The sequence below is a fragment of the Hemisphaericaspora subhashii genome (genome assembly GCF_019202705.1).
Source record: "Hemisphaericaspora subhashii strain CBS 10753 chromosome Unknown scaffold70, whole genome shotgun sequence".
Lineage (NCBI taxonomy): Eukaryota > Fungi > Ascomycota > Pichiomycetes > Serinales > Debaryomycetaceae > Hemisphaericaspora > Hemisphaericaspora subhashii.
The window spans coordinates 1-13318 of record NW_026057272.1 but is presented as its reverse complement, the minus strand read 5'-3'; the positions used below and the strand labels follow the sequence as shown (position 1 = coordinate 13318).

The 13318-nt window shown below is 34.0% G+C and overlaps 5 protein-coding genes across 5 annotated transcripts; 1 reads left to right on the top strand and 4 right to left on the bottom strand. All coding sequences in view use genetic code 12, as the record gives it.

Annotated features, from left to right (window-relative positions):
- Positions 1-93: 93 nt before the first annotated feature.
- ENP1 (snoRNA-binding rRNA-processing protein) lies at positions 94-1497 on the bottom strand (the record flags this gene model as incomplete). The annotated part of the gene is made up of 1 exon (XM_049406166.1): positions 94-1497. One exon carries the CDS (start codon positions 1495-1497, stop codon positions 94-96), a length of 1404 nt encoding a protein of 467 aa, XP_049264271.1.
- Positions 1498-1668: 171 nt separating this feature from the next.
- PLC1 (phosphatidylinositol phospholipase C) lies at positions 1669-4755 on the bottom strand (the record flags this gene model as incomplete). The annotated part of the gene is made up of 1 exon (XM_049406165.1): positions 1669-4755. One exon carries the CDS (start codon positions 4753-4755, stop codon positions 1669-1671), a length of 3087 nt encoding a protein of 1028 aa, XP_049264270.1.
- A 453-nt stretch (positions 4756-5208) lies between these two features.
- HIS7 (imidazoleglycerol-phosphate synthase) lies at positions 5209-6993 on the bottom strand (the record flags this gene model as incomplete). Its single annotated transcript, XM_049406163.1, has 1 exon — positions 5209-6993. One exon carries the CDS (start codon positions 6991-6993, stop codon positions 5209-5211), a length of 1785 nt encoding a protein of 594 aa, XP_049264269.1.
- Positions 6994-7474: 481 nt separating this feature from the next.
- On the bottom strand, positions 7475-9964 carry J8A68_002414 (uncharacterized protein; the record flags this gene model as incomplete). The annotated part of the gene is made up of 1 exon (XM_049406162.1): positions 7475-9964. The coding sequence occupies one exon, from the start codon at positions 9962-9964 to the stop codon at positions 7475-7477; it is 2490 nt and encodes an 829-aa protein (XP_049264268.1).
- A 540-nt stretch (positions 9965-10504) lies between these two features.
- On the top strand, positions 10505-10972 carry J8A68_002413 (BatA domain-containing protein; the record flags this gene model as incomplete). Its single annotated transcript, XM_049406161.1, has 1 exon — positions 10505-10972. One exon carries the CDS (start codon positions 10505-10507, stop codon positions 10970-10972), a length of 468 nt encoding a protein of 155 aa, XP_049264267.1.
- Positions 10973-13318: the final 2346 nt, after the last annotated feature.

The window sequence follows — 13318 nt, the reverse complement described above, 5'->3', positions numbered from 1 at the left end:
TACCCATTTTCGGAAGAGACAGCTAATTATATGAACATTTTAAGTGAAAACACATTATTTTATTATTCTAATATACACATAACCTAGACACTTCTAAAACGCATCTATCATTATTCCATCTTTATTATTATTCTCGCCATTCCCATCAGTCAATCTTGGTTTCCCAGCCAATAATTCTCTCCTAATTTCCGGTCCAATAGCATGATGGAACCTTTGTCTCACAGTTTCCAACAAGAAATCTCGTTGATCATTAGTAATATCATTCTTATACCTTTGAGCGAAAGCCAAGAACGCCTTATGCCAAACAACGGGTAATTGAGGTGCTTCCTTCGCATCAATCTCCATTTGTTCGGCATTTCTGAATCTCATAAAATAAAACACCAATTCATCCAAGGTTTGATATGGCAATGCATATTTCTTCTCAATCAAGACACGGATGAATACGGTAGTAGCGGGACTGAAATCACGTTGTAATAATTGAGTTAAAGCCACGGAGGAATGCAAGACAGGAACGGAAACTTTTGCCAATACAGATGCGGCAATGGTAGCTTCACGAACGGTACAATATCCATCTACTAAAGGTAATAAAAACCCTTTGAAGAATGCAGCTGGTTTATATAAGGATTTCTTTAATGCTCTATAAATATGATAATTCAAACTATGATCTTCTGAATCTTCAATTGAAGTTCTGAATTTTTCTAGCAAGACATTCTCAACGAATTTTTGAGCTTGATTGGCAGATAAATTGGATACAAACAATTTGGTGGCTTCATATGTTGCATGAGGAGTCCATTGTTCTGGATTGGTGACATATAATACATCTTCCCAATTCTTTAAACTTGGTAAGATTTTGAATAATTTAGGTAATTTCCCATGAGTATAAGTAGATAAGATTTTTCCAATCTTTTCATAGGCCATGATGACTTTTGGTGGCAAGAGGACTGCATCGACTGGTTTGGCGAGTCCTTCTTGTTGTTGTTGGAGTTGATGATCTTGATCTTGTTTTTCTTGGATTTTGGCCATGATCTTATCAGCAAGGTTTATGGTTTGGGAGTCACCACTACCTTGTGGACCGTTGGATTGGAAATATTTGTTGAATAATTCGGCATCTTTTTCATCAACTTCGATTTCTTCTTCTTCATAGATTTCTTCCACTTGGAAATCTGAATATTCTTCCTCTTCCAGTTCTTCTTCTTCGTCACTATCTTTCTGTTGTTGTTGTCTATCGAAGAATGAAACTTGTTGTGGTTGTCCGGCTGCTTCTTCCTCTTCTAGTTCATCTTGTTGTTCCTTGGCTAATTGTAAGATCTTTCTAGAAGTAGTAGCATCTAAATATCCTTCTTCTTCTTGTTGTTTAGTAAGCTTATTGGTGGTTGATTTGGATGAGGATGATGATCTTGGAGTTGTTCTTAAATTACCTCCTTGGGATGAAATATCTTTTAATAAAGGATTATGACGTTGTTTTCCTTTGAGTTCACTAGTTGATATTTTACCCATATTGTTACTATTAGTCTATATGTATATATATCAGATATATCTACTATAAAGTTAATGAAAGATCAAAAATAAATTTTAATCTCATCTCTTAAAAAATTCTCGAAAAAAAAAAAAATTAAAAAAAAAAAAAATAATTTTTCTAATCACGTGACTTATACCGATAACCCAAAACTATGCTGAATGATGATAATACTTATAATTAATCTTAACGAATAAAGATGAATAAACTAATTGTTCACCAAACAAATCATTAATAGGAAGATATCGATATCCTTGATTAAGATATGACAATTTACTAACCAACAATCCAATCGGACTACCTTCCTCTCCTCCTCCGCTACCACCATCTGTCCCTCCATTATTCCCACCATTTCCACTTCCTCCCTGTGCTCCATTATCATTACATATCATAAACTTAACAAACAATAAATCATAATCATCACCAACATGAACTTTCCCCAGGAATTTATGATTCCAAATCGGATTAAACCCATTCTCCTTCACAACATTCGTCTTACCCTTCATCTTTCCACCACCACTTTCACCTGTCCACTCAATAGAATTCCCACCAATGAACTCAAGACATACATATGGATTAATTATCCCTCCACTCTCATTAGTATCATTATTATCCTTCTTCGGCAATTGATGAGCACTAATAATCTCAATCTCAAACTCAACCATCATCGGCGAAGTCTTCACCACCTGTTTCTTACTCCGACTCGTCGTGGTTCTAATCAATGGTTTCCGAAGTGAATCAGGCTTGAGGACAAACCCCTTCCGATCCACCCCGTCAAACAAAGCTTCATTCAACTGTTGTCCCAAATCATAAGTCTGCCAATTCGTCGCCACCATCTGCACACCACATTTCCAATAATTCACGGGGATGAAATTCGATGATTTTAGGCGGATTTTTGAGGGATAGATCCTCATGAAATATTTTCGATTATGTTTATCGATTGCCACTTGTTTCTCCGGGGTTTTTATCATATTATTCATTGATTTTTCCGAGATTGAAAAGACATGATTGTAGGTTTTGGATTCTGGAAGGGAGAAATTCCGGAATTTGATTCCTTGGACATAGATTCCTAGATCCGATAATTCATTTGAGATTTTTGTGACCTTATTGGTTTTCCGCATGAATGGGATCGAGGTTGATGTGCTGGCGTTATCTTCACTGAATGATGTTGTAGTAGTAGTTGTGGCGGTTGTAGTTGCACTGGTAAAACTCCCATTTTCCATCTCGATAAGCTTCTCAAATGGACTGGTTTTCTTCACCTTGATAAGAAACTTATATCTCAACATCAGGGGACTCGGTAATGTATTACTATCATCCACCGGACTCGTAATCATATCCAGTCCCAAAATCTCCCGTAAGATATTCACAACTTTAATCTGATTTCCAATCGAACAATGAATCTCAAGACTCAAAATCACCGGGAAGGGAGTAAGTACAAACGCGAATTTCTTGATTGTTCTAATCACATTATCAAACCTAATCAGAGTCGTGAACGTTCTTCCATGATTCACAACTGGTTCACTATTATTCTCAGAATCTTCATCTGACGTTGATGATGATGGGCCATCCCAAATATCAATTTCTAGACACCGACATCCACGCTGTAGGGCCCGGATATATCCGTCAACCGAGGAGTCTCCCACGACTTGTCTTCCGATGAGGTAGGTGTTATGGGATGAGGAGATGTAGTATTCATTCATGGGGTGGGAGAAATATGTGTCGGTGGAGGTTTCGAGACTTTTCAAGGGTTGACAGTATTTGGAGAGAAGATAGTTGTTGAATCCTTCGATTGATAGGTGATGGTTGTCATGACTGAATTTATTGAATATTTTTAGGATATAATCTGGATCTAGTGTTTCTTGTTGGATATTAAGTATGAAATGCTTGAATGTTTCGAAAGTCATGAATTCGTTATTGGGTCCAATGAGGTTACTCCATATTTGTTGTATATCATCCCGTCGTTTTAAATATGAAATAAATAATTTAAATTGTTCAAAATTTAATCCTTTTTCGAATATGTTTGAATTCGGGGCGGTGATTACATTTCGACAAACATGATCAAATATAGATTGTAATCGATTTCTATTTATATTAATATTCAATCGTTTAGCATATTTCAAAATATCATCAAATGAAAGAAATTCCCTAACTTGTTTCCCCTCATCCTCATCATCATCCCCCACATCGTATCCATCCCCTGAACCTTCATTCCCATCCAATAAAGCCAGTCTCTGATTCTCATCTAAATCATTCAAATTGATTAAAAACTCTTTTGACAAAACATCGCGTAACAGTTTCAAATTATTTAAAACTGAACTAAATTTCTTAAAATCATGAATCAGATCAGTTATTAAATGAATTGTCTTTAATTTCTTCTTTTTTAAATTATAATAGATAATAGTTATCCATTTACTTTCAAATTCTTTTGAAATATTCAATTCTTCTCGATAACTACTTGCATCTTTTGTCATATAGATTGATTTTATATCATCAAGAGTGAATTCATAAGTTCTTGATGATCCACTTGAGATTGATAATCTTCCTCCACCGGTTGTCGTTATTGTCGGGGTTGCTGCTGGAAGTACAATTCCGGGGACTGCTGCTACTGTTGTTGGATTACTTGGCACCATGGGCGACAGATTGGTGGATACTTTCCAAGTGAATTTAAAACTTGAAGGATCTATATAGAATAAGATTCTTTTTCGTGATTTATGAGATACTTTTAATAATGACATACCACCTTTAATGAATATTGACGGGATTTTGATATGACCAATCAGTTTTGATAATTGAGGATGTAATCTGGTTTGATCATTGGTTATTTCTTCCGAGAGGGAATGAAACATGAATGGAGCTCCTCGTTGGAGTTTTCGTGTTAGCAGCAGCAGCAGACTCTTGGTGGATGGTGGGCCATTGGTTGTCAGGGGAATATCATCTTTGTTATTTATATGAAGTAATTTCTTGATGAAGCTTTTACTTGAAGATTGTTGCTGTTGATGCTTTGGAGGTATAGATGATGATTCCTCATTTGTACGTAAGTTATTAAACATATTCGGTAGATTTGATTGAATTGGAAATGAATTGGATTTCTTTAATGAGAATTGTTGTTGTTGTTGTCCTTGTTGATCGTAAGATAAATCAGTTGGACTTGAACTTAATTGATCATTATCAATTGATTGTTGCTCATCTCTTAAACAAGAAGATGGACTTCTGTTCTTAATGACATTAATAATACTCATAGCAGTACATTCTATTTCTCTCTTTCTATATGTTTACACTACTCTATACTTCTATTGTTAATCTCCTGTTGTTGTTTGTTATGTAAAACATCCAATAGAAAGAAAGAAAGAAAGAAAGAAAGAAGATCCGAAGTTAAATGATTTCCTTTGATTACGTAATTAAAAAAGATTTTGGTACCTTTTTTTAGTTGTGATTACGTAATAAAAAAATTTATAATATTTAATCAGATCATCATCAGATTAATACGAACAGAACCCTTTAATTAAATTAAATTTACCCCAGATTTTACATAGTAATACCGTTTTCTTTTAGATATCAGATCTCTCTATATATCAGCGAGAGAGTATTGGAATATGAGAGAGATAGGGAGTATATCCCAGAGATACAGTAAACTAATAAGTTAAAACAATTGGGAAATATGCAATTTTCTATATATATATACAAACAACTGACTACAACACAACATTATCATCTAATCTAACATCCATTTTAGCTTCTTGTTGTAAATATCTTTTAACTTCATTAACACTATATTCACCTCTATGAAACAATCCAGCACCTAAAGCAGCATCAATACCACATTCCATTTCAAATACTTCTTTAAAATGTTGAGGATTTCCAGCACCACTACTGGCAATAACTGGAATACTTACATTGGTTTTAATTTGAGTTAATAATTCTAAATTATACCCCTTGTTTGAACCATCATGATCAATTGAATTAAGTAAGATTTCTCCTGCTCCTAAATCTTCACATGCAAGACATAATTCTAATGCTCCTAATTCGTGAGTTTTCCTACCACCTTGTGATGTAACTTGATAATAACAATATTGTTCACCTTGAGGACCATATTTGGAAGGATCAGTGATTTTTATAACTTGCATTGAAGTATCTGAAGGTGAAGCAATATATTTCCTCTTGGGGTCAACCGATATGACAACAGCTTGAACTCCAAATGTTGCAGAAATGGTTTCAATTGATGTTGTACCAGTTTTGACCTTATTATTGGCATAATAATTCTCAGCAATTATAACAGCATCACTTCCAATACTTACTTTATCTGCACCAGAACGGAAATATAAATCAGCAATCTTGGCAGCTGAAACAACTTGATTAGTTTCTGGATCAATCATATCTTTAATCCCTCCACCAACGGTCAACGGAACAAAGATAGTTTCTGCTGCTTTCTTCAAGACTTGTAACATTGGTAAATCTTTAATTGGTGAATTACGGAAAGATGTAATATTTAAAAATGTAATTTCATCAGCTCCTTGATTATAATATCTTGTAGCTAATTCAACTGGTTTACCTAAATTTCTCACCTTACTCTTAGATTCCCCTTCTTCTTTTGATTCTTCACGAACGTTATATTGATCGCCTTTAGTAACAACCAAATCTCCATCATCATTAGTTCTAACATCCAAACAAGCAATAATTCTTCTAGTCAATCCACCTAAAGTAACTTCAGTCTCTGGATGAGATTGAACATCATTCTTAGCAATCACGGGGAATTGTTTATCTTCCAAGAAATCTTTCAATACTTTCAATCCAGCAACACCCGATTTCTCAGGATGAAATTGAGTAGCAAAGAAATTCCCTTTATTTATAGCAGCAAGAAATTCTTCACTTCCATATTTGGCAAAGGCAAAATTCCATCCATTCTCCTTTCCAAACTTCAATAACCCTTTCTTAGCTTCTTCATTCTTTATAATTGCCGCATAAGAATGGACAAAATAATATTTATTAATCGTGTTAATTCCATACAAAGAAACTCCATCCTCAAACAACCCTCCATCTGGCTCAACCAATTCACTCACATGATTCCATCCAATATGTGGCACACTCTTCTTCAATCCATTCTCAACAAACACAGGATCCAAATTATCAAACTTATACAAATCCATCTCCAAATATCCCAACCCCTTGTATTCCGGACTTTCTTCACTCCGATTGAAGAAAGCCTGCAATCCAACACAAATCCCCATAAACGACCTTCCACTCAGAATATAGTCATGAATAGGACCTGATAAGTTCCGATTATGGATTTCTTTCACGAAATGGCCATAGTTCCCAACTCCAGGGAATAATAATTTTCTGATCTGGGTGTCATATTGTTGGAATTCGGACAAGTTGTGGATGAATTTGATTTCATAGTTGGGGTTGATGTGTTTGATGGCGTTGGAGAGGGACTGAAGGTTTCCACTTTCTACGTCGATTATGTAGACTGTTTCTGTCATTTTTGGTTCAATTGATATGCTGATGATTAGATGAATAGAAGAGAATTAAAAGGGAAGTGAAAAATTTAGTTGATAAGAAAAAGTTTTTTTTTTCAGGCAATTGGCGCGCTTAAATAACTATGACTTTGATTTTTTAATTTGGTGGCGACTAATGAGTCATTCGTAATTGACAATGAACTTCATTAAACACTACTTTCATTGGTTTCCAGGAGTAAGATCTCTCTGTAACATTCGCGGAGAACAGTAAAGTTACACAATGTAATTTGCCAAATATATAAGAAGGAATAATTTGAAAAGAGCTATGCCGCATCGTATAGCCGTACGTACAATTAAAATAACACGATGCAGGAATATTTCTAATTAAAACAACAACTGTTCTTCATTGTCAAATGCAAAACTATAAAACAAGTAACCAAACTAAAAAAAAAATGCCCTTGAATGACCAGCATCAAGGGGGTGAAGGACTACTGTGCCCTTCTCTTCAGAATAAACTTGTCCGCGTCTTAATCGCCTTAATATGAACCATAAAATGGATACTAGTATCATTATCCAGCTTAACTGATTCCCCAGTATCTTCAAACAAATTACAATATTCACTAAATTTCCCCACCAATTCAAATAATTTCAATCCATTAAAATTAATCAAAAAATTATTCACTTCCAAATTAGACAGTAATAATAAGATATTATATGTGACATTATCCTTACCGAAAATATCACATAATGCCATTAAGACAGTTTGAACAAATTCTGGCATGACAGTATAATAATTCACAAGATTAAATTCATCATAATCCCAATTTCTTGGAAAACTTCCACTTCTATTTCGTTCTAGAAATTGATGAATTGTTTTAGAACCGAATTGTAAACAATTAGTCTCGAAAACTCCGTCAATTTTTAATATCCGATGAAATTCATTTAGGATGGTTTTATAATTCGCGCTATTGACTTGAAGAGGTAAGTCTGGACAACTTACCATTTCAAAAGTGTTTGATTGGATTGAACTTAAACCAGAGTTGAAATATTCGAAATTCATAGGATTATGACTATATGTCGCCGATGGATCTGGGATTTCATGACGATTAATTCTTGAATATTTGGGTGATTGATTATCGATTAATTTTAATATTTTGATTAATTTCTCCAAACTCATTTGATTATATTCTTCAAATGATGAAAATAATAATTTTTTGAAATATGTGTCATATAATTCTGAATCACTGGCAGTGAAATCGATTTGTTGTTTAGATTGAGCAAATTGATGATATCGGGTTTCATTCTCAATAAGATGTTTATCTTCAACATAGACATTGGTTTCAAATACTCGAACAAATGGGACTGTTAATGCAATATACCATCCATATTGAATTGAATAAAATGTGTTGAAAAATAATAATTTACAACTTTCACGATTTTGAGTCTTCATATGTTCATGGAAATTATTAAAAATCTTGGATAATATACGTAAATCAAATATTTTATTATCATGAAATTTTGTAAAAATATCAATACTATATTTCTCCAATAAGATATATTCATAACATACTTTTGTAATAGTTTCCAATAATAATTTAGTCTTCAAAGCCCAATCATTCTCATTAGTAACAATATCATTAGTTTCTTCTCTCTTCATCAAATATAACCCCTCGGCAATTCGTTTGAATAAATCCTTATATTCATAATGTCTTCTTTCATCGTCAGTCAAATCCTTCATCTTAACATCTTTAGGTAAATTCAATAAATATCTCACATAATTAACAAAATTAGTCTGAACCAATTCTTCATGATTATATAATTGATGATTATCACTAGCTTCTTTAATCAATTTTCTCATAAATTCTCGAGAAGTATATAATTCATAAGCTAATAAACTTTCATATACTCTAATATCAAAATGTTCAAATCCATGCTTCTTCTTTAATAAATGACCGGCATTCTTCTGTCGAACAATAAATTTTAATAATGAATGATTTCTAACATTGGCAAAATTAACTGCATCACTAGTATGATTATCACTCAATAATGCTAAAAAATTATTATATCTAAATATAGCATATCCTGGAGTAAAGAAACATTTCTCCATTTCTTCCATACTATTCAAAACCGTCAAATCTATAATTGGTTTAAATTTAGGTACACCTCTAGCCAGAACCTCAGAAGTATCGCCAATATTCCCCAGCCCTACTGTTGCTTTTGAATGCATACTACTCACATCACTACCCCTTCTCAGCTGTTGTTGTTGTTGTTGTGGTTGTGCCGGTGATGACGACTTGGCGAACAATGACAATTTCCTGAACCCTTTAGGTGTAATCACAGGAGCACCCGACCCAGAAGCTACTGACATATTATTAGCCGTTCCTTGTCTACTATGGGAAGATAATGAAGGATGATGTGAATCTGATGGATTGACAATCGCATGCGAATATACTGATCCTGACCTTGGTCTAACATAATGGACTTGAGGACGGTCTAAATACTGTCGTTGTGTTACTCCATGATATGAATGAGTGATGCCCATTGCTGTTGCGGTTGCCCCACCTGCGGATGGAGATGATGTATTGGCTGTATTAGAGGCTCCAGGTAATGAGGTTAAGGAAGCTGTTGTTGACATTCCATGATATTGTGGTGATTTATTTAATGATTCACTAAATCTAGATGCAATTTTAAGTGAAAGATCTTCTTCAGGTTCAGTTACTTTAGGTAATGGTGATTGTTGTTTACTATTAGTGAAATCTTCAGATGTTGGTAATGGTATTTTTTTATCAATTGGCAGTGTTGGTGGCTGATGCTGATGATTACTTTCTTCACTGGTTACACTTCCTTTTGTACTTGAACTTGTTCTTAATTTGGTAGGAGTTGAAGTTCCACTAGTGGGGGATGTTCTCTTCTTTTTAGTTCCTTTGACCTTTTTATGTTTCTTTAATTTCTCTTGTGTCTGATATGACACTGATGGTACCATAAAGAAACTCATGATTGGTTGATTCTATGCTTTATCTTTTGTGATTCAATGAAGATCTTAGTGTCACTGATTTGTTTATTTCAAAATATGTCCAAATCTATTTTTTATCAATCAATTTTGATATGTGTGTCACCTGATTGATTATGGGTTGTTGATGTGTGTGTAGCAACTCCTAAGAAGTGATGACTACTTGTGGATTGTAATTGAGATCTGTGGTTTTAGGGTTGGAGTTGTTATGTTGCTTCTATCTTTATCAGTTTTTTTTTTAACAACACGCCTTTCTCCTTTTTTTGTATCGTTTATAAAAAAATTGCGCGAATAAAAAACAATCTGAAATCGTTTGCGACAAATGATAAAAATGTTTTACGACAGATCTCAAATTATTACGACAGAAGTGTTGGGTTTTTACAGTTTAGACTAAGGTTTACAGTTTACTTAGACAGTCCCTTTTTGTTAAAAAAAATAAACTTTCCAAGAATCATAAAAGTTTTATTAACTACCACTTTCTTTCTTTCTTTTCAATTGTATTGTATAACCAAGAGAGAACACGTAATGTTATTACCTCAAGATAAACTCACATTAGTGAAAAGATTAACTACGTACGAACAATGGAGACTTAAGAGATGGTTATTATGGATCTTACTAGTCATCCCTTTCCTCATTTTATTATCCTACTTATTTATGAAAAGAAGAAAAAGAAGAGTAGTCGCCTTACAACAACCAATGCCACCCCCACCTCCTCCGCAAATGATGAACGCTCCTCCCCCTGGAAGTGGATACTATTATAATCAACAGATGGGTCCAATGGATGGTGGTGCTGGATATAAGAATGATTTACCTCCACAACCTAACCCTGGGTATGTTCCACCAGAATATCCTAATCAATATCAAGAACTGGGTAGTTATGGAAATAGTAATGGATATTCTAATCAGAATTTCGCTCCTCCTCCTGGTGCACCTCCTCCAACTGATGAATATGGTCCTCCTAGTGGTCCTCCACCTGCTCATACCAAGAATTAGAAGAAAATTGTAGGATGATTGCCTTTTTTTTAGAGATTTTTGTTCAATTTAGATGAAGGCCAAGAGGCTCTATCTGCGTTTGGATTGTATACCTTGTATAGTATTTTTTTTTATTTCATAATAAATACCGTAAATGTTATTAGAAACAGCCCGTAAACTTTAAAAATAGTAACTTGAATGTGTGTGGAATGATGCTTCCTGCATATAATTAATTGATGATGAAATTGATCTAAACGAGGCTTGAACCATTTTGCAACAAAAAATATTTAAATTAATTATTTTACACAAATTCCAACTTATTGTTTGCAATCCTCTCTAATGTGCTTTCTTATATCTCTATGACAAAAGAAGTATGAAGTTTGAATCAAGCTGTTCTTATCGATTCAATTGTTTCCAATATCTTGTTTTCATTTTGTATTCATGAACTACTATCATTAAAATCATGCAAAAGAGAACAGAACTCGAGTTATATCACAAGTTATAGTCTTATCATTCTCTCTGAAGTCAAGAAAAAGAACCTATCACATCGGATTTGTGGCAAAGTGTTAACACTGGTAGGTAATGGAGGTGAGAATAAGGGGTAACTGGCAAATTTTTTGCAATTGACAACTTCCTTTGGCAAACTCTACAACTATGTTTGATTATGTGTTGCGATTGTTGGATATCTACGGCTCCTAGGGCCCATTCAAATTCCACAGATCTGTCTGTCCCTCTATTGGTGGTGTCAATGAAAACTTCAGAAAATACAATTTTGCTCCTCTGTTGGACCATCTATTGTGCCATTGGAAAAAGTAGAAGGTGACTGAAATAAATACATCTCCTTATCTGGAAGAAGCACCAGAGCAATGGCCCACTATTAAGCTAACACATTCTCCCTATAGATTGATCCAATTAGCCTTTCTTTAGTAAGGGCGAGATCTCCAATGATAATAAGAATCATGTTTGAATATAGCAAATAGAATAAACACTCCTCTTATCAGGAAGTTCCAATATGATCCCCTCTTATCTGAAACAAAACGACATTTTCTCCAACATTTTGTGTCACAGGTTCAATTGTCCTGTTGGATGTTGTGTTCTTCAATGCATAAAAAAGCGCAAAATACTTTTTTAGAGAAACTCCACAAACACCACCATAAACCCTCTCTAATGGATGCATTAAGTGGATTGCTCGTGGAGACAGGTGTTTTCGGTGATAAGATATGATACTATAAAATTGGGATTATTACAGGTTTGTGGATATACATTTTATGCAGGGTTTTGATAACTGAAGTGTTTTTACCAGATACCCTCTCTAAGAATGAATTTTATGGATTTTTCTAGGAATGGAGACAGGTGTTTTCGGCTATAAGATATGATACTATAAAATTGGGATTATAACATGTGTGCGGATATGCATTTTATGCAGGGTTTTGATAACTGAGGTGTTCTAGAATAAACCCTCTCTAATGATGGATTTTGTGGATTCTTCTAGTAATGGAGACAGGTGTTTTCGGTGATAAGATATGATCCTATAAAAATTATAACAGGTTTCCGGGTATACATTTTATGCAGGGTTTTGATGACTGAGGTGTTTTACTACTTTTGCAACCAACTTTGATTCTGTGAAATATTAGTTAACACTTTGATTTGCTTGTTGCTTTTTTTTTTGAAAACTGAATCTTCATCAAATACAGAAAGTAGTGTTGCTGCTGCTCCATATTGATCTTATTCAGGAAGGGCTCTGGCAGCAAAACCACTGTTGATTATAGATAGGATTACCCGTTTTATTCCAACAATTGAATAACCTTTACGCAATTCAAACTCTCACAAGTAAACGAACCAATTAAAAAAAGAACCTAAACTTGCCTCTCGATTGACGAGTTAAACGACTAGTTCATATTTTATTGAGATAACGGTTGTATCCTTACTGGTATAGAAGAAATCTTAGAGTTTATTTATTGCAAAGCTTTTAATTCATGGAAAAGGAATCTGACCAAAATCAAAACCCTATTCTGAAAATCATTTATCAACTCCAAGACTTGCTTACTATAATCAATTGTTACAGTTGTGTTAGGTTCCACTGTGTGTTTCAATATAATGAGATAAAGTCAACTTAGGATAGTTATACGAATAAATTGAAGCTTTCCTGTATATAAGCAATTTTCTCAAATTTTGCAATTTCCTAAATTTCTGAATCCTAATGATAAAGCAACAATTCATCTGTTAAAACGCATACCCTCTACTTAATTCCAATTCTCCCAGTGAATCGTTGAAGGAAATTATTCTTATTCCTTAGAACTTACAAAAGATAGTTTTATTGTCTTATACTTTAAGATATTAGTGTTAGCATTCTAGCCGCTACTGTCT